This window comes from Oryx dammah, unplaced genomic scaffold, assembly GCF_014754425.2.
Source record: "Oryx dammah isolate SB20612 unplaced genomic scaffold, SCBI_Odam_1.1 HiC_scaffold_6, whole genome shotgun sequence".
Taxonomy (NCBI): Eukaryota; Metazoa; Chordata; class Mammalia; order Artiodactyla; family Bovidae; genus Oryx; species Oryx dammah.
In genome coordinates this window covers 30,273,486-30,295,763 of record NW_024070190.1, presented here as the reverse complement: position 1 = coordinate 30,295,763, position 22,278 = coordinate 30,273,486, and the positions used below count along the sequence as shown (strand labels likewise).

General features: G+C 40.0%; 1 protein-coding gene across 18 annotated transcripts in view; it reads right to left on the bottom strand.

The window, feature by feature from the left end:
• Positions 1-22,278, bottom strand: part of USP54 (ubiquitin specific peptidase 54) — a 127,799-nt gene that overhangs the window by 32,921 nt on the left and 72,600 nt on the right. For 13 of the 18 annotated variants that reach the window (XM_040242380.1, XM_040242397.1, XM_040242399.1 and 10 more), the window contains 8 exons: positions 8,684-8,818; positions 6,893-7,006; positions 6,669-6,751; positions 6,179-6,284; positions 5,922-6,068; positions 4,098-4,247; positions 2,225-2,393; positions 722-892 (listed from right to left, as the gene is read on the bottom strand). In XM_040242380.1, the coding sequence (XP_040098314.1) occupies positions 722-892; positions 2,225-2,393; positions 4,098-4,247; positions 5,922-6,068; positions 6,179-6,284; positions 6,669-6,751; positions 6,893-7,006; positions 8,684-8,818 (1,075 nt within the window). The remainder of the gene's footprint in view (positions 1-721; positions 893-2,224; positions 2,394-4,097; positions 4,248-5,921; positions 6,069-6,178; positions 6,285-6,668; positions 6,752-6,892; positions 7,007-8,683; positions 8,819-22,278) is intronic. The other 5 variants (XM_040242390.1, XM_040242389.1, XM_040242393.1 and 2 more) reach the window with 1 other exon arrangement.

The following is a 22,278-nucleotide window of genomic DNA, read 5'->3' as shown; positions in this document are numbered from 1 at the left end:
TATTTTAAGGGTATGCACAGGATGTAAACCACCAATCTGAAGCCATGAGAGCACTAACTCCCAAGTCTCTAAGAGTATGGGAACTGTTCTATGCTTCCAATGATGAGCTTTTCATCTCAGCAGTCACTCACTGTTCTTCCTTTTATATCCTGTAATGATTTCTTCTACTGACACAGGCACAATCTTCTATAGATTAACAGAACAATTCAAGAACGTTCTCTGCATGGAATTCACAATAACAAACAGGCTAGCTTTTCCTCTTTTTGGTTCTCTGTCCTTCAGGAAGCCTAGCAAGGTGATGAGCAGGTTCCCCATCCATAAATACATCCCTTCTCGCAAATCCCTTTGGGATGAGAATGTGATGAGGTACAGGATCACAAGGGTTAATGGGACACTATGAGAATGAGGGATCAAGAGCACAGCAGGAGAAAAGTCCTTAGAAAAAGACTTCAGGATGAACAATCACATTATAATCACATAAATAATCTCATTACAATGGTCCTTACTGAGAAGCTGCTGTTGACAGGCACATGTCCAGTGGAACACCATTGTTCATTCAGAATTGGCATTGCTTCCTTTCATCCCAGTCAATTACCCAAGTTCTCTGCATTGCCCTCTTTGCATGAGAAACATTTCTGACTCGCCCCATTTCCTTTTTCTTGGGAGACCCTCTATGTAGAACAGAGTAAGGCAGGCAGGGTTGACTGTGTTAAGTCCCTACCTGTGTCCCGACTGCTCTGAGACGTGGAATCAGTCTCCACATTATAGATGACTGTCCCCTGAGAATCAGAAGAGAAGTGACTGACCACAGATTCATGGTGGAAGTGTTTGTAGGGATAGCTCTCCGTTGAGGAATCTGTTCGAGTGTCACTTGAGATGGAGGGCTCCCTCCCTGAGGGAAGGAGGAGACAGGCAAAGGTGAGCAGAGAGAGGACAGTGAGAGAGAGGGGCAAAGAGTTGGATGGCAACAAAGGTCCATGAGGTAGGAACTTCCTAAACAGTTGGATAAGAAGGATATACCAGAGCCGTTCTTTCTGACACCCAACCTCAGATAACACACACACATATAAATAATGCCTCCCACTCCTGCCCCTACCTTGCTGAAGCCCTCAATTTGCCTGCCACTGTGAAAAACTGTGGGGCTTTTAGAAAGCCTAAGGAGGGAAAAGTAAGAAGAAAGGAAAAAGCTGTGGAAAGTAAAATCTAGTTAGATGGCAAGTCCCAGGCTGACCTGGCACACATAACAAGTTGTTTCCCTATCCCATAATTTTTCTCCTATACTGTCAGAGCAGTCATTTGTAAAAATTTAGTTGATATTATAAATTATAAGCATGTTTAATATGCATGAGACATTTGGGGCAGTGATTTATACTCTGGTATGAATTAGTTCATTTGGACTGCTTTCCTCTGCACACCTGGCTGAGATAAGCACGACAGTGTGAACGGGTGTTTGACTGAAGGGAGAAGCGGCAGAGCAGGTCTGGGTGGGGCGCAAGGGCGGAGTGAGCACACCAAGTGGGAGGGAGGCACAAAGAAAGAGGAAAAGAGTCCAGAGACGAGTCTCTTCTCTTTCAAAATTATACTCAGGGCCATCCAGCCCTAGATCCAAAAGAGGAAAAAGAACATGACTTTTTCCTCATTTTAGGAATCAAGCCAAAACCATTAGGGTTGTATTTCTATTATAGGATGAATTTCTGAGGAACAGCCTGAGATCTTAGCCATAAAGCTGAAATCGTTTCCACAGGAAAACACGATTTAAGTTCCAAATAATTGAATTAGAAGTGAACAGCTAAGGAATATTGCTTCTGCACCTGGCATTTTAAAACAAAAATCTCTCATCCCAAAGTGACTAGCTTTGTAGTAACTCGTATCATTTTCTTGGTCCTAACAATTCACGTCACTGTTAAATCCTTAGTAAGAATCAGTCACCTTAGGAATATGAGATGGTTAAATAATGAGGTTTCCTCATAAACTTAATATCTCAGTCTAAATGAACATAACTTCCTTCTGACTTCTGAATCGGGGCCAGGTGATCAAGGCAACACCTTCAGACAACAGTGAAGGAAACTAAGCCTGGAGCAACTTGGGCTTCAGCGCAAGCTGGCAAATCTGCTTCACCTTTCTCCAAGCTCAGCCAAGTGCCAGGCTCATGGCTATGAGACTCTACTATCTAGTCATCGCATGGCCAGAGGGAGGGAAGAAAGTAAAGAGCTGGGCTGCTCACCTGAATCTTCACTATCGTAGCATGTTCTGCTGTACGACTGGAACTCCACTTGGGGGGGCAGGTCCTGGGTGGACACGGGGGTACCCTGGGGATCCGCATAGAGCAGCAGCAAAGGCTGATAATGCCCCTTGATGCATTTGGTCACCACATCCTTCCACTTGGGCCCAATCTGAACCAGAACAACCAGAAAAGCAAGACCAATTATACTTCATGTCCGTAATTCAACATATATCTTTCTGCTCTGTTTTTTTAAAGAAAAAGAGATGAAAAGACAAGAACTGGGTAAAAAGATAACAGAAGAGATCATACACCTAAATTTAAGACAAAATCTTTTTTTTTTTTTAATTTTGGCCACACCATGAGGCATGCAGGTCTTAGTTCCCCAACCAGGGCTCAAACCTGTGCCTCCTGCACAGTGAAAGCACAGAATCTCAACCAACTGCCCACCAGGAAAGTACCATGAATTTTTTCTTAAGTCTTTTTTTGTGAAATCCTTTTAGCTAAAACCCTAAAACAGATAGGAATGATGAATAAAATTATTTTTATTCATTAAAACATCAATTCAGTTGTGAAATATGAATAAAAGTTCTCAAAGCTGAATATGCTATGTGAGGCAATCTCAGTTGTACTTGGGGATCAATTTCTTTTCGCAGACATCAAATAAAAGCCCCTGCTTGAAATCTGCATTTCTATCATTTTCTCCTAAATATTAAAATCACTTGTATGAAGCTAGAGAGCACACAGAAACTCTCTCACAGACTGCCTTAGAATAAGTGACATTCCGTTTCAGAGTCCACACGTGGCAGGACATAAAATGTCAAACTACTTAGAATGGACAGCTGAACCCTGCAGCTTTAGCTTTGTGCTGGATTCAGTGCGGCCACAGCAGTGGGAAAAAGTGACAGGACAGCCGTGGAAACAACAATCCAATCAAATCCCCACACTGACTCTCTCCTAAGTCTAGACCAGTCACATTCTTAGATGGTGTGTTCTTGCAGTCAGACAACTAGCACAGTGCTTATTTCATAATAGACGTTCAGTCAATGTATAACTGAGTTATTTTAACTGAAACACATTTATGTGCTTTTTTCATACAAATCTTATTTACTATTTTATAAGGTGGTCATATTATTTTTCAAATAAAAAAATCTAAAGCTCAAAGAACTTACATAAGTTGCCCAAAATTACAACAGTGAAAAAGAGACAAAGAAGAGAATCAGGGAATTTGACAAATTCCCACTTTACTATTTGTGGAAGATATTACGAAAGGTCCACAAGTTGGGATAGATTAGAGTCAGCAATTTCCTAGCTGCTAACCTTATCACAAGAGGCTTCCTAACTCACATGATTCATTTAAACTACTTCAGCCACACACTCCATGGTTTAGATAGCACCAAATTTCCAGCTTTAAATATCATCATGGCCTTATTTTTTTTTTTCTTATTTTTTTTTATACTATCCCAAAACACGTTAATCCATGATGGAGTATTTCAGGGAGATAACGACTAGAGAACAATTTATAGCAGTCCTGAGACAAAGCATTACTCACTGTTAATTCCAAGATTTGGAATTCTGAATTCCGTGCTAAGCTTATAAACTAATTTGAGACATTAGATTGTTCTTGCTCAAATCAACCAATGAATGTATTTAAAAAGCCCATTTAACTATAAATACAGAACTGTGCTGAATGCTTGGTGAGGGGATTCAAACACAATATAGAAGATAAATTGATCCTGTCTTCAAGGAACTTGTTCTATTGGGGGAGACAGGCAGATAGACAATTAAAATTATGAAAATAAAACACTGAAGACAAATAACTGTAGTTTTTTGTTCCAGTCATCAAACACATCAAGAAGGGTTTGAATATTCCTACCTCCTTGACATGAGCATCATCAAAATACATCCATTTGCGGATTTTTGTTTGGAAAAAGAATGTAGAGTAATGTTTGCCGTAGTAACAGATCATTCCTACTAAGTACAGTTCAGACTGCTTGGCCCGGTCATCTGTCACTCTGAAAAACAGCTGTGGGGAAAGAGGAGAAAGCAAAGAAGAGTCACATACTCAATCCTCTCATATCATCTCTCAGAAGACTCCATCATTTCTTAATTAAGGTACTGACTTGCTTCTTGTTTTTGCTAGTTCATATTATCGTAAGTAATGAACCTAAAAAGGTAGAATTTAAGGAAAAGAGAGAAAATGGTCAAACTGGTAAGGTGGTGATGTTTCTTCATACATTTTAATAATTTTTCTTGCTGGGGCTTATCCTAAGAGGAGCCAGGAATGTTGGGGGGAAAAAAAGAATAAAACATTCTTAAGTTTCAAAAGTTATTTATCAGCTGGTGCCATAAATATAAAGTTCCTGCTGAGACACTAAGTAGAGGATAAGAAAGGCCTTAGGAGGAGGAATTACTTCACACTGGTTACTAGCATTTCAGTTCCAAGATGTTCAGCACTGTCCTGGGTACAAAGAGACGTATGAAATGTTTGAAGGCAAGAACTCTTGCCTTAAGGAAACTGTTTCGTTGAGAAAGCAATCATAAAAACAAAACAAAAGTAGAAGAGAAAACATATGCTACAGAAACTTAGAAAAAGTCAGATTTTTATTGTGCATAACTATTACGTCAGATTCTTTGGCAAGGAAATCTAAAATAAGATCCCAGTAGTCCACTTATTCTCAGCCATAACTTAATGACATTAAAAGACAACAAAGGATCTCCTTAGTCACAGGACCATCAGAGAGAGAAACCAGTAGAAAGGAAATTACAAGCTTCCTGGCTCTTCTTCTGAACTGAAGGAAAATTCTGGCTAGGACATGCAGCTGATACTAGGACATGCAGCTGATAAGGCAATGACCCCATGTTTGAAGTCTGTTCCCTATTCCCCTGAATAGATGCATGGAAAAACACTAGAACTCTCTTCCAAGCCAATTCATTACAGTGTCAACAGACACTGGTTCCTCACCATGAATTTAATATCTGGGACTCATGTGACCAACTTCTACCTCTTTCATCGCCCACAGCAGCACTAGTCAGGACTGCTTACCTCTTTGACCTTACTACCTCCCATGGGTGAATACACTGGTATTAACTAACAATGAGCAGAGCACAGGATAACTCCATGAATTATTTGATTTTTTAAAAATTAATTATTTATTTTTGGCTGCACTGGGTCTTCATTGTGGGGGCTTTCTCTAGATTCAGTGAGTAGCGGCTCCTCTCCAGTCGTGATGCTCAGGCTTCTCACTGCAGTGGCTTCTCCTGTTGCAGAGCACAGCCTCTAGGGTCTGCAGGCTCAGCAGTTGTTGCTCACGGGATTAGTTGCTCTGTGGCACATGGGACCTTCCTGGACCAGGGATCAAACCCATGTCTCCTGCACTGACAGGCAGATTCTTAACCAATGGACCACCAAGGAAGTACTGAATTACTTCATTCTTATCAATAACTAAGCTCTGCCCATTGTATCTTTCAAGGCCAAGATCATTCCATATCGTCCAAAAAGCCTTGCCACCTGTACAAAGAAGGTATGTGAGCAAGTACATGCCTGCATATACATGTCTACATATACACAAAATCCGTTTGTTCAAAACTCTTTAATATTTGTCATTTAAGATACACCTTTGTGTTTAGAGCTCACTGCCCTTGAGCAATACTAAGATATAAGAACTCCAAGTGAGAGATACAGGTAATTAACACTCACATCACCCAGCTTAAGGCAGGTGCCCAGGCTGTGAATGACATCCTCTGCCAAGTCTGAGTGGTCCGAGTCCCATACCAGCCCAATTGTGATAATCTGTGGTGCGTTCATCAACACACGGCGAATCCGAATCCTTTCTCCACAGTTGCTCTGAAATACACATATGAGGTCAGTTTGAGATGTCTCTCACGGGCTCTGCCTTAATCCCACTCACCCCAGGGCTCTGCTCCCCACTCTGAACCCCACACCTGACAACTCACCGGGCAGTTCCGCAGATCCCCCATGGTGCTGGCATTCTGCAGCAGCTCGCCAAACATGCTTGGTGAGGGTTTTTCTCGTCTTTCCAGCATACAAATAGCCTGATTGCTTTGAGATGGGAAGTGGAAGGGGGATGATTTGGGGAGTTGTACACAGTTATAGCTAAATCAAATAAATCATTCATGCAGATTCCTAACTCACATGTTTGACTTCCTTCCTCTGTCCACTGTGCTAAAACCCCTTGTCTGACCAGCCTCAGTGTCCCACAGAGTAAGTGAGCCTGCTGGTCCCAAATCCAAAGCTCACAGAATCCCCATTCCTCCTCCCACGATGGGACAGGAAAGGAAGAGAACAAAGGTTATTCAAAATGACTGTTCTGACATCCCATAGTATAGCCAAGACTCAGCAATAAGGCTACAAGCTACCTGGGAGCCTTTGGTTAAAACCCAGGAATGCCTATGAATACAGAGAACGAAACGCTGTAAGACTCACCAAAGGGAAGTAGTGGAGATATAATGCACCATCTGGATGAAAGGCAGCGGGTCAGAAGTGGCGCCACAGCTGGTACATACACACTAAGCCCAGGGGAAAAAAAAGTGAAACCAGTAGGCCACAGTCATTAACTCCTTTGGCCCCCACGTGACAGTCTACATCCTCGGATAAAGTGTTCTTAAAGAAAAGGTCTAAGAAATGATAGGGATAAAGATAAGGCTCACCTGCTCGAACAGTGTCATCGCAAACTTCTGGTGGGAGATGCAGTGCTGGGCAGTACATATGTCCTCTTTGGTTTCATCAGCAATGTGGAAGTGAATTCTCATCAGGAGGTTTTCCTAACAGGGAAGGAACAAAAGCAGTGTATGAAAACCATTTAACAAAGAAAAGCACAAATTTGTTGGCACTTTACTCAGAGAGACAGCAATCCGTCTGGGAGATGAGAATATTCTGATATATTTTTAAAATTTTTAATTTGAAATAATTATCAATGCACAGAAAGTTTCCCCCAAAAATTGTACAGGCAGTCCATGTACACTTCCCCCAGTCTCCTCCACAGAAGGCATCTCACATAACTATAGTATGATACCCAAACCAGCAAATGGACATCAGCACAATCCAGAGTTTGTTCAGATTTCACTAGCTTTACATACATTCATCGGTGAGTCTGTAAAGCTCGATTCAGTTTTATCACATGTATAGTCATGTAAACACCTCCACAATCAAGATATAAAACTGTTTCATCACCACAAAGCTCCCTAATGCTATCCTTTTATAACTTTACCCATTCAATCCCAACCTTAACATATTAGCAACCACTAATATGTTCTTCTATCTCTATAATTTTTTTATTTTAAGAATGCTATATAAATGGGATCAACCTTTTGATACTGCGTTTTTCACTCAACATAATTCCCTTTAGATCATTCAAGCAGCTGCACATCAACCATTTACTTTTACTGCTGCGTAGTATTCCATGGCATAGAAGTACCACTGTTTGTCTCATCATCTATCCATTAAAAGTATCTGGGGCTTTTCACTTTGGGGCTATTATAAATAAAGCTTCTATGAATATTCATGGATAGGTTTTCGTATGAACATATGTTTTCATCTCTCTGGGATTCATGCCTAGGAATCTAACTTCTGAATCTTATGGTAGTTTTCAAGTTTAGTGTTTTAAGAAATTGCCAGGGGACTTGCCTGGTGGTCCAGCGGTTATGATTCTGCATTCCCATTGCAGGGGGCATGGATTGAACCCCTGGTCAGGGAACTAAGACCTCACGTGCTGTGCAATGCAGCCAGGGGAGAAAGAACTGCCAAAGTGTTCTCAAGAGTGGCTAGATCATTACAGAGTCCTACCAGCAATAAATCAGGGATCCAGTTTCTCAGGGGTACATTTTAACCTGTAACAGGATGTACATTACTCAGATTGTTTAATAGTTGCACAAAGGCAGCCTTCTGAAGATTGACGGGTGGCACCTGGAGTTGAAAAAAGTGAGGCTTGTCTACTAAAAATCACCAAAAGTAGCACATCATGTTTGTGCTAAGGACTCAGCTACTCTCTATTCAATTATCCTGGGTAATGCAGGAGCTCTCAAAGTGTGGTTCCCCAGACCAGCAGTATCAGGATTAGCCCACGTAGGAACTTGTTACAGATATTCCTGGGCCCTACTCCAAACCTACCAAATCAGAAACTGAACGGAGTAGGACCCAGTAATTTATATTTACATAATGAGCCTTGTCTCCTCTGAAGGTGAGAGCTACTGTTCTGTGCAAGGACAAGCACGAAACAACCCTAAGCCTGAAGGAAAAAGAATAAACCCACTAGGCAATTCATACTGAGAATGAATTCATACTCAGCAGAGACAGCTTAGAGCTCTGAGAAACTAGGGGAATTCTAGTGCCAGCTGTAGAGATGAGGAATACAGTAAATACCACAGTAAAGTAACAAGTCCCTGACGGAGGCCATCCACAGTCTCACCCCGTATCAAAGAGGGCCAGAGGCCAGCACTTACAAAGCACTCCGCGGCATCATCCATAATTCCCAGCTGGAAACGCTGTTCATCCTGAAAAGTCTTTGCCAGGGCACTGCGGAGAGTGTCAGATGGAAGCACTTTTTCACTACTGCACTGAAACTGGTTAAAGATTCCCTGTGGAGAAGAGGTTAGACAAGGGGAAAAGCACAATGCTGTTACTCAGCTTCTTTGCATCCCAGTCTGCCATGCTAGCATCTCCATGCTTATAGCTATGGAACCAAATGTACCTTCCAGGAGTTGATATGCCTGCAGTAAGTAACAAAAAAAGTAAAAAACAAGATTCATAAGAATGGGCATGACATGCGCTCATAAGGATCCTTGCTCTTCCATCTGAGTGTGATATACCATTAAGGACACATTAGGAGAGACTGTTGTCATGCATTAAAGAAATGCAGTTACCTCATTTCCTCTGATATGTAAAGAGATAAATGGTCTATAGTAAATAAATTACATGTGAATAAACTGGTTAATTATTCTCTGGTAACTCATTCTATGAAATCTGGCCCTCTTCTTTTAAACTGTTTAGCTACTATAAAATTACCCAAAAGTAAAAGGAATAACAAATACGTACATGTCTAACACTCAGAAATAAACATTCTATCATGTTTACTTCTAATCTGCAGATAAAGCTAAAGTCCCCTTTAAGACCAGTCACTCACTATCATGAGTTCATTGCACAATCTTTTCTTTTTAATACTTTATATATATTTGTAAGTGTGTGTGTATATTTATCTCTCAATAAAATATAGTATGCTTGTGTGTATATGTTCTTTGTTTATGTAAAAAGTATCACACTGAATTTTACTTTAAAAAAAAAAATTCAGCATTATTTTTGAGGTTATCCACACATTTCATTCCTTCTCCTTGCTGTATGGCATTACATCAGGTTACTCTATCACATCTATTTATCATTTTTTAATTGACAGGAATTTTGGCAGTCTCCACTTTTTTGCTATTATAAAGAGATTATGGCAACTTAAACTTCTACCAGTGTATGAATATAAATAAATTGCCCCATATCCTTGTCAGCAATTAATATAGTCAAACTGGTTAATTTTAGTCTTTCTAACTGCATTAGTTTTTCTGGGTCTTCTGTGAGTACTACTTATAGCAAATACCTTCTTCTAGTCTTCTGGTATCTTTCAAGCACAGCAGTTTTTTATTTTGGTGTAACTAAATGTATCTGCCTTCTCCATCTTTACCTGTATTTGAAACAATGATGAATGTGATATGCAGAGAATGGAAACAAAGAGTGGCAACAAGTGACACCTGGCTTGAGGTGTCTTCCCCAGTGGTATTAGACCCTCTGCCCTGAGATTAGAATGTGTTTGCTGACATCACATGGCCCAGATCCACACTAAGCCCAGATAAACTACTCCAACAGTGAGTTACATATGTACCCAACAGTGAGTTACATATCAACATGACAAAGGTCACTCTCCTGAAATCCCTGTTAGTAATTATTCATATTAAAAAAAAAAAAAATCCAGGGTTATTTTTCAGACTTACGAATGAGACCAGAAATGAGATCACTTTTATGAACCTACCTATGTGAGCTAACAATAAGAGGTCCCACCAACCTAAAATGGCTAATCCTTGGTCCTCATTTTACTTGACACTTTACTTGCAGTACCTCAGTCACTCATTCCCTTCCGATTTTTACCCAAACATTACTTTCTCAATAGAGTATTCCTTGATCACTGTATTCAAAACAGCAAGCTTCATCCACTTTTTCTAAACCTCCCACGTTTACCTGTTTTAATTTTCCCTATGGCACTTGTTACCAACAGTCATACCATATACTTTATTTATTTATTGTCTTAACTGCACTCCCTAGAATATGAAGTCAGCAATTTCTATCCTTTAATTCCTTGCTATACTCCAGCACCAAGAATAGTACTGGCCAGTAAAAGGCTATCAACAATTAGTTTTCGGGCTCCCTTGGTTGCTCAGTGGTAGAGAATCCGCCTGACAATGCAGGAGACAAAGGTTCGATCCCTGGCCTGGGAAGGTCCCACGTGTTGCAGAGAAACCAAGCTTGTGCGCCACAGCTACCGAGGCTGGCTCTGCAGCCAGGAAACCGCAACTGCCGAGCCTGAGCGCCACAACTACTGAAGCCCACTCTCCCTAGAGCCTGTGCTCCACAACGAGAGAGGCCACCAGAGTGAGAAGCCCTCACACTGCAACTGGAGAGTGGCCCCTCTTGCCGTAACTGGACAGGGAACCACACAAGACCCTGCACAGCTAAAACAGCATATAAATAAATTAAAAAAATTTTTTTTCATTAAAAAAAATCTAGTTTTAAATGAATGAATGATTTTATGTGGGTAGATCTTATCAAGGGAAAATATTAAGTTCCTACTCTTTTTAAGCAGATGAAGAATCAACTTTCTGAGTGAAAATTTTTAAAGTAACATAACCAGTTCAAGCAAAATGGGACTAAACCTCATTCTTCTAATTTCAAGTAGGAACTGTTTTCTTCACCCTATTTTCTTAATATCATCATTCCACCTCATACACATTGAACATCTATCCCTATAGTAACTTGGGAACAATTTACCATGTACCTAGCTATTATTTGCCTATAAACAAGTCTATGATATGAAGGGGGCAGTACCAACAAGCCATATTTAGTATTATTTAACAAGCATAGAGTTGGGGGCAGAGGTTGCTTATAATTACTTTTAAGTTATTTTAGATTGACCTAGAAAGTTTTAAAAAGTCTATTATAAGATTAGGTAAAGGCAGAGCAAGATCTTCCATAATTTGTTGCTGGAAGTGAAAGAACATCTATCAGTGACCCCTTAAACTAGACCAGAAGGAAAGGTCCAGGTCCACAGTTAAACACTCCCAGAGGCAAGTGGATACCGGCCAACACATTTAAACACTCCCAGAAGGCAACTGGATACCGACCAAGTGACCAACGGTATTTTGAAACTTGGGAAAATGTGAAGAAAAAAGGAAAAGGAAAGTAGGAAAGAAGTAGTGATGCTTCTACACATGGTGATCTGAACACTTGATGATATAATGAAAGAGAGGCACTGTAGCACGGCCAAACTTGGTGACCACTATCATATTTCCACCTGTCATTCTTCTCAGTCATTAATGGTAAGGCATCAGTGCTCTTGGGCAAGGGACGGATAAGGTTTGGTTCTTTGTTCAGAGCCCACAGTCAGTTCCAAAACAAACCAATACAAAATTAGTTTCAGGACAGTTCTGTACAAACACAACAAATGCAAACTACAGCCCCTTTCGTCTTTCTCAACTGGGTTTCCTCAAGAATTAAGTCTTAATACTCGAAGTCATCAACAGCTCCCAATGAATTAACTTCTCTCCTACACATAGTACTAGTTATGTTACCATCCTAGAGGAATTAAGAAAACAGTCACTCAAAATACTTTATGGCTCGATGACCCTGTTTGAGAAAGGACAGAGCTCCACGGAGAGATGGCACAGCATAACAGTATGGACTCTGGAAACATACTATTTGTGTTCAAAATCCCAGCCCTATTATTTATCATCTATATGACCTTGGACAAGTTACCTAACTTCTCTAGGCTTTCGTTTCCTCTTCTAAAAGAGAATTAATAATAGTATTTACCTCCTAGGATTATTTAAGGATTACATAAATTATCTATCTTTATACTTATATCTTTGACAGATACTTATATCTTAGTCTCTGACAGTATGAAAGTGCTATCTAACTGCTAACTGTTATTATCCTCACCATTCTATTTGGGAGTTATTTTAGGTTACTGCCTGCACTGACCTATGAAGAAAGGCCTTGAGTCAGATACACTTCTGCCTTGAGCTACCTCCTCAGTCTCTGAGATCTGGGTACGAAGGCTGAGACTCTTCTCTATTCTGCCGCTTGTATTTAAGAGGCTGATTTCCCATGACCTAGATAACAAGGGAAAGAAAGACTTAAAGTCAGAGCTCTGCCTGCATCCACAGTGCATGATCGACAGATCTGGCGCTTGCGTTCAGTGGCATCATCTCCATGCTACTCTTTCTTAACCTCTTAATTACAGGCAGCTTTTTCCATACACACTGAGTATCTTTTCAGAACAGCCTCTGCTTGCATATTCTTTCTTTTCTTATTTTAACTATTATCGGTCTTGTTAGGAACAAGCATGTGCATCAGGGATGAAGCAGCCTAAGCCTGCCCAGCCTGCATCTGCGGAGCCACAGCTCTGGGAGAAGCTGTAGCACAAAGCCCCTCTGTTAGGGCAGCACACTAACTCTGTGTGTCCCTCTCACAGGAGCACAAGGCTGGAACGAGCCTTCTCCTGTTCCCTTTTTTGCCCTCCTCCCACCTTTCCCAGAGGGAGATCCTATTCACACCAAAGAAAGCCAAGAACATTTAGTTCAGCAATAAGAACAGGTGGTAGCACCAATAAGGAACAAAAACTGGTATTCTTCCAGTTGCTGAGCTCTATGGCAGACAGGGAGAGAGGGCAGGAATCACTTTCCTCTGTGGGGTCCCTGTCAGTCTCATTTCAACAAATAGAAAACCCAACTTTGAGGTTTCTCTCTGCTCTTCTTCACAGAGGGAAACCAAAGAGGTGTTCCTTTCCATTCTCAGGAAAAGGCAAATTACTTTTTGTTTATTAACTATTTTCTTGGATGTGGTGCAAAAGCAACAAGACTTTAATGACTAAAAGCAGGTGCTTCCCCACCCATCTCTTTTGGATCAAGTAGCAAAACAATTCTACCCACATGAGCATATAATTATTTGGATTAGTAAAAACCATGTAAATAAGATAAAAGCACCATAAAGACAGAAAGTCTTTGTACTTTGGCATGTACAAATGCAGCTGTTGCTTGAGATTTTTTTTTCTTTCCCCTAAAACACAGACTTTGTCTTTAAGCAAGGAATAGCTGATTATTTCTCTCTCAGAACTTCCTAGCTTTGTATCAAAAAGAAGTCATGAGTAGGGAAGATACAGGTCAAGGAAAAGGGCTGTCACTAAATTTGATGCTTTATGGACCCAAGGTTTTTGGAAAGTGCCCTAGTTGGCAGTCCAACTCACCTCTGAGAGGTGTCCAGCAATGTTTTCTACAAGGGCATGACGCATGTTACACACTGCTACTAACTCAGTTCTCTGGATTTCTCTTCTTGCTCTGAGCTTCCCAAATCTATAATTTTGGCTCTTATAACTATCTTTTTTTCCCCCACACCTCCTGGAAATCATACACCTAAATAAATCCTAAACCTAGATATGGCCAATTGAGCCTGTTTGTAAACACAATCCTTTGAAAGGAAGATAAAGGAGCTACTCCTAGTGGGTCACTGACTGCTGAAAGAGAGAAATTTCACCCTAGTTTTGTGTGTTCAAAAGAAAGCTGAACGTTTTCTTTCAAGAGGAGAAAGAATGTTTAAATGTTTACCATTCTGGCACCCAAAACAGTAACACTGGATTTTTAACATTTATTGCAAAGAAGTTCAAACATATCAGGTTAGACAAACTGGCACAATAAATTTCCTTGTACCCATTATCCATTCTCAACAATTATTGGCCTGTGGCCAAGCTTATTCTATATATACCACCCACCCACTCACCCCTTTCCCAGATCATTTTGAAACAGATACCAGACATTATCCATCTGTAAATATTTCAGGAGCTGCCTCTAAAAAATAAGAACACTTCTAGTTTAAGACATAACCATAATACTATCACCACAGTCTTAGAAAAAGGTATCCAGTCGGTTCAACAGAAACGCCTGCTCAAACTTTGGGGGAGGCAGAGAACAGCTGGCCAGTTTCTCTCCTAGGATTCTTTAACCTTATGTCTTAAAATAGCCTCTGGACTTCCTAATTAGAAAATTAACCACATATACTATATCAGTTCCTTTAAATTAAATTTAGTTATCAATACCATTATCTCCTAATGAGTTTAGGGCTTTATCTGCACTCAGTTCATAATCTAAAACCTTGGACTTGCAGTGGTGAAGTAAAAGACCATCATAAACTACCTTTTACACTCATTCCTCCCACTCATACAAAAAAGACACCCACATACACACAAAGGTAGAGACCCAGATAGAAATACCAAGACTTCAAGACACTGGACAGGTAGACACAGAGGCATAAATAGGCCAGATTCATCAGGGAATAGTACTGCTTTCAGTGGGAAATCATAAACTAATATTGAGCTAAACTAAACTAAAATATAAGTCAATCTGCTAGTTTTTGCCAAGATCAAAAATGTAGTACCATACAGATTACCAACAGTATTCAAATCAAATTTTGAGAATCAATATCCTAACCATTTACTCCATGGTGAAATAAAAAATGGAAACCTTCTGGAGAAGCACAAGGATTGTGAGATTGTAAAAGTTTCAGGTTCTGCCATAAACTCTGGAAAGGAAAGAATCATGGTGATCTACTATATTTTTCCCTGTAGTCATATTCTCTATTTGAAATATCATGTAAAATTCTGAACTCTAGAATTTCATTTTTGCTTTTAACTTTATATTGGAGTATAGCCAATTAACAGGTGATGCTAGTGGTAAAATCTGCCTGCCAATGCAGGAGACATAAGAGATGCAGGTTCGATTCCTGGGTCAGGAATGCCCTGGAGGAGGGCATGGCAATCCACTCCAGTATTCTTACCTGGAGAATCCCATAGACAGAGGAGCCTGATGGGCTCCAGTCCATAGGGTTGCAAAGAGTTGGACATGACTGAAGTGACTTAGGAGTAGCAGCATAGCCAATTAACAATGCCATGATAGTTTCAGGTGGACAGCAATGAGACTCAGCCGCACATATATAATTTTTAAAAGGATAAGAGCTTAAGTTTTATACTATCCAAGTTATGTCAATCATTAAATTAACTCAGAAAACTTAGGGACAGACTAATACAACTTTAAAACTAAGAAAAGTTAGGGACTTCCCCAATGGTCCAGCGGTTAAGAATCTGTGCTTCCACTGTAGGGGGCACAGGTTCCATCCCTGGTCAGGGATCTTGCATGCAATGTGTGCAGTGTGGCCAAAAAGTTAAAAAAAAAAAAAAAAAAAAAGACTAAGAAAGGTTAACCGAAAGATCACAAAAATACAGTCATATTCCACAATAGGCAAAACAATGAAGTTCAACTTAGACACTGCCTTAGACATAAGGACCTTCCTTATGTGAGGGCTGTTTGTTACGAGCTAAAATTTCTGGGTAACATACCAGAAATCTAATTTCCTGGTTTACATAGTCAGTCCAGGATAATGGGTTTATTGTTTTCTGATAGTAGCAATGACTACAAGACAATGAAGAACTTCCGATTCCTAAAATCTACAGAAAAAACAAACAAACAAAAATGACCAGACTGTAATTCCTTACACCACTTTACTCCATATGTGTAAGTTTCAGTCCCCAGTATAGGAACAGCTACATGGTACAAAATCAAAAAATATTGAGATTTGTTCCCTTAACCCTCAAATTTCCTCCCAGTTAACAAGTGAGCAATCAGCAGAACATAGACTTTACTGCCCCTTCACAAAGGTTTTACTGCTCTACAGATACAGACTTACACATTCCAGGACACCTTAATAGACAAAAACCTATTTCCTCCATCCCTACCTCCATCATCACCACCTCTCCGAGGCTTTTAGGCCTTATACTGTCTTAAAAAAAAAAAAATTCACTAATTGAGATTTATTGGATTTAATCAATCAATGCAGCATTCTTCTTTGCCTATAACAAAAAACACTCTGTCCTACATCCTGGCACTGCAAAGCCTCTAGTACAATCCCTGGAAGGAGAACAAAATCTTTGTGGCATACTAAGTACAGAGGACGGATTTCCTCCTTTGGATAGAGATAAATAAATAAACCAACACTAAAGTAAAGTCATACCCTGGGGGCCAGGGTGTACGGGCAGATTCGATATGAGTAAGAGCTCTGGGCTATAGGCATGACAACACTTTAGATCAGTAATACTAGATGGGAGTAAATTTGGTGTTTTAGAAGGGACAGGGTAATTAGCACACAAGTCCCTTCTATTTGCTAAATCCAAGTTGAAAGAAATCCTGGTTCAAAGTAAGAAGAAAGACTAACAAATTCTTCATTAATAATTTGCATGGAAGATTCTGTGGCTGCAATTACTTTAGGGACTTAATGTAACACAGAAAAAAAAAGTCAACAGTATATTTTACTATCAAAACTAGTCCATTTCTGTGGTTTTGTGTACAAACCACTAAAAAGTACTAGAAACAACATATTCTACTGTACCAGTGAAGGTTATAAGACAGGATTATTGACAGATGTTCATAGACCAAAAGAAAGAAGAAAATAAAGACATGATCCAAATGTATCCACATAAGGCCAATAGTAAATGTATATTTAAGGTGCTAGGTAAAAAACAACTGGAGAAAGAGCAAGGATACATATCTTTCAGCCAGACTTGGAAGGCCAAATCCTTCATCCAAACATCAGATTAAGAGAAACTGGCTAACTTCTGACTCCTCTAGGAACATGTTTGTTTCTTTTTGCCCTTAATAGTAGGTTCTAGAGATAAGCAATTATGCTCTAACATAAAGAATTCTGACTTTATAGAATTGGCAAGTTTTGTAGACTATTTCAAATTCAGGGATTCTGGAGTCTCTTGTTTTAAAAACAATCTAAGAAATAAGAATTTTATGTATAAAACTTAGCACTAAAGAATGCAAACAGGTCATGAAGTATCAGCAAAAAGAAATTCTTACTGGCCTCATCAAATATTCCCCTAATTTTTAAATAGAAAAATATTTACAATTATACTCACAGAGAAAAAAATATAGAATTATGTCCACACTGGTCACCACAAAGTTAACATGTAACTTAACCACAGGATACCATATAACTGCTATGCTGACAGAACTCTAGCCTTTTCACTCTTACACCAGCTGACCTTTACCATCGTCGACTCCCCTCCCTGTCACCACCCCCTTACTAAATGAGGCATGAAGGCTTAAATTAGTGGACCTACTAAAAAAAGTATGAGGCTAAATGTCACAATATGAAAATCTGTTAAACAGGACAAAGTGAGAGAGAATATAAGACAGAAAAGAAAAAGGCAATACCCAAACTCCGTAACAAAAACACCAAGAACTACTAAAAGACTCAGGCTTCCCTAGTGGCTCAGATAGTAACAAATCTGCCCGCAATGAGGGAGACCTGAGTATGATCCCTAGAGGTTGGGAAGATCACCTAGAGGAAGGCATGGCAACTAAAAGACTATATGAACCCAGAAAAGCTGTGTTTATATTAAGGTCCAGGCACTGAGCATAACACCAAGAGAGAAGAAAAGCTGGGCCACCTTCCCCAAAACCCACCCAGCCATGCCAAACACTGTTAAGTCAATCACGGAGCTACATAGAGTATTTTTAAAACTTCGTAAAGAAGATAAATTCTTAAAAGAGTTCTGACAGGTAGATGTGGTTTGATTCAAAAGGGATGTGTTATTGTTTTATTTATCGTTATGCTATTGTTTGGGGTGACAAGGGAGCCAGGCAGAGTGAATGACGTCTGCAATGCGTATCTAAGAAGGAGGCATACTATGTGCACTATCTACTGTCATAGCTGAAACACAGTCTTGGGAAGGAGAGGAAGGGAAAAGGAAGTGAGAAATTCGTGTTTTACACATCTATAATCTTGCCTTTTAAAGTGATTTAACAGATAACTGGAAGCCAGGGTTATAAGAAGGGAGTAACTTCAAAATATCACTCCAGGGCAGTCTTAGGTTCAAACAAAGAGGAAGATATTAGAGATTGAAAGGCAATATAAGGATGGGGGGGGGGAGTATTCTTTTTACTAAAATGGTGGGCAAAAAGACTTATTACTAGAAATATCATAGACCAGAGAGAAGGCATAAAGCGAAATGACGACCCCTGTGAGGGAATACAGACTATTTTGTTTCCCTCTTTATACTTTAGGCTTTCTAGATTGCTGAAACATGATGGGTATATGCAACCAAAGAATAATAAATAAATGCCCATGTGCTTACCACACAACTTAAAAAAATGGAAAAATTGAGTTTGAGACTCCCCAGTTGATTATATCCTCCGCATTCCACCTTCCAGAGGTAACCATTATCCCAAATTTTGTGAAAATCATTCCATTTTTCTCTACAGTTTTATCATATGTATGTATCCCTGAACAATATGTTATTTAGTTCTGCCTGTTTTTGTTTTGTCTATAAATGGAATTATAGTTTAGCAGTCTTCAGTGACTTGCTTTTTTCATTCAATGGGATTGCATCTCTACCGCTCTTAGAGATGATAGGAAACCAATCATCTTAGGAAACCAATGGGATTACATTCCAATAAACCTACCGAAAATATGTCACTTATCTACCAAATATAGCCTGCTACTGCTGCCGCTAAGTCTCTTCAATCGTGTCCGACTCTGTGTGACCCCATAGACGGCAGCCCACCAGGCTCCCCTGTCCCTGGGATTCTCCAGGCAAGAACAATGGAGTGGGTTGCATTTCCTTCTCCAGTGCATGAAAGTGAAAAGGGAAAATGAAGTTGCTAAGTTGTGTCCGACTCTTCACGACCCCATGGACTGTAGCCTACCAGGCTCCTCCGTCTATGGGATTTTCCAGGCAAGAATACTGGAGTGGGTTGCCTAGCCTACCTTAAACATGCTCAGAACATTTACATTAGCCTACAGTTGGGCAAAACAATCTAATACAAAGCCTACTTTACTGTAAAGTGAATATTTGATCTAATTTACTGAATACTGAAAATGAAAAATAGAATGGTTGTATGGGTATGGAATGGTTATAACTGTGTTGGTTGGTTTAACCTTATGATTGTGTGGCTGACAGAGAATGACTGACTGTGGCTGACTGACAGCTCATTATAGCTGCCCAGCAACACAAGAAAGTATCATATCACGTATCACTAGCCCAAGAAAAAAATCAAAATGCAAAATAAGGTTTCTACTGAATGTATATCGCTTTCGTATCATCATAAAGTCAAAACAATCATAAGTCAAGGACTGTCTGTAAAGTTTTTGTGATTAATTTAAGTTGATATATGTAGCTGCCAACTATTCATTATCACTACTATATAGTATTTTACTCTGGGAATAAACCATAATTTTTAATTCATTACACTACAGTTGGAATGGGTTGCTTCCATTTTTCTGTAATCATAGAAAAATACTACCTTAAATATCCTCTAAGATATCTTCTGGTATGTACGTACAGGAAGTTTTCTACAGGGAATATCTAGGAGTAGAATTACCTGTTCGGAGAAGGCAATGGCACCCCACTCCAGTACACTTGCCTGGAAAATCCCATGGACAGGGGAGCCTGGTAGGCTGCAGTCCATGGGGTCGCTGGGAGTCGGACACAACTGAGCAACTTCACTTTCACTTTTCACTTCCATGCACTGGAGAAGGAAATGGCAACCCACTCCAATGTTCTTGCCTGGAGAATCCCAGGGACGGCGGAGCCTGGTGGGCTGCCGTCTCTGGGGTCTCACAGAGTAGGACATGGCTGAAGCGACTTAGCAGCAGCAGCAGCAGCAGCAGGATACCTGTTACTTCAATTTTGTTTGACAAATGCAATGACAACTTGGTTTCCTAAATAGTGGTATCAATTTATATTCCAATCAACAATACACATAATTTCTCATTATTCTACCTTTTAGTTAATAATTTTATCCAACTTTTAAATTTCTACTAATCTGAAGGGTATGGTTTAATTAACATTTTTAGATTACTCAATGGATATTGAGGCTAAAACTCCAATACTTTGACCACCTGATGCGAAGAGCTGACTCACTGGAAAAGACCCTGATGCTGGGAAAGACTGAGGGCAGGAGGAGAAGGGGACAACAGAGGATGAGATGGTTGCATGGCATCACCGACTCGATGGACATGGGTTTGTGTGGACTCCGGGAGTTGGTGATGGACAGGGAGGCCTGGCATGCTGCAATTCATGGGGTCGCAAAGAGTCGGACATGACTGAGCGACTGAACTGAACTGACTGAGATTACTAAAGAGGGTAAGCCTCTTTCATATCCTTAAAAGTTAATTGGCTTTCCCATTCTGAGAAATGTCTATTTATGTCTTTTGTTAGTTTTTCTGTTGACTCATTTAATGTTTTACTTATTCTTCATGGGAGTTCTCTAAATGCTATGCTAGGTACCAATCCTTGTTGACTATATATAATGGAAACACTTTCTCACAATTTGTAGCCCTGTATATTTACTGTCTTTATGAAATCCTCTGATGAACAGAAGTTCTTGAATTTTCTATAGTAAAATATGTCAAACTTTTTAGCTTTGTATTTTTCATGACTTACTTATTAAATCCTCTCTATCACTTAGGCCATGATACTCCCTCATAGTTTCTCCTAAAACTTAAAAACTAGAGCTTAATTATTTAACATTTACTTAGCACTGAGGGATTGAAAAGCATTTTAGGGAAAAAAATCAAGTTTTTAATCTTCCAAGATAGCAAATTTGATAGCTCACTTGGTAAAGAATCTGCCTTCAATGCAGGAGACCCCAGTTTGATTCCTGGGTTGGGAAGATCCCCTGGAGAAGGGATAGGCTACCCACTCCAGTATTCTGGCCTGGAGAATTCCATAGACCCCATAGTCCATGGGGTCACAAAGAGGCAGACATGACTGAGCAACTTTCACTTTACATAGCAAAACCATCAGTGAAGGAAAAGAAAGCTAATGGACAGACCAGGCAATGATGTGATTGATGAGGAAAGCACCAGAATTCCAACACATCCTCAGAGCTGCTGCTGCTGCTGCTGCTAAATCACTTCAGTCGTGTCCGACTCTGTGCGGCCCCAGAGATGGCAGCCCACCAGGCTCCCCCGTCCCTGGGATTCTCCAGGCAAGAACACTGGAGTGGGTTGCCATTTCCTTTTCCAACGCATGAAAGTGGAAACTGAAAGTCAAGACACTCAAGTCGTGTCCGACTCCTAGCGACCCCATGGACTCCAGCCTACCAGGCTCCTCCGTCCATGGGATTTTCCAGGCAAGAGTACTGGAGTGGGTTGCCATTGGCTCCTCAGAGCTAGAAAGTCCTAAATCATAATCTTTGATCCACTAAGCTCATTTAGTTACCTATCATAAGCAACTGCTTCTCTGAAAAACTCCCAAGATACACCCTTAGCCCTTTAGCTTGAAAAACTAGATGTCTCAGAAGGTGTCCCATAAAGTCTGGTGGTTGGTTTTCTTTATCTCTCTGACTTATATAATTGTATTGATTTATATTAAAGTAACAATTTGTCCCTCTGGAAAATGAAACATAACAAGACCGTGACAACCAATTCTCCACAGTCCAGTCTGGGTCAGTGAAGAATATGGCACAGTCCTAACTAATCAAAGGCATGCATGTCAGAGGGTCATGTAAGTGCCATCATCTCTTCCTGGTACAGATAGGAGTTTTCTATCTGTAGAAATTCTATCTGTAGGAGATTCTCCTACCAGGTATTTCCCCAGGATTCAGATATCCCTAGCAAGTAATTTGCCCTGTTTTTTTGGTTTTAATGTCATGAACCAGACTTCCCTTGGATTTGATGGCCAAAGGATCACTATGTTTCTTGTCTATCTAAAATTAGATAATTAATGTCA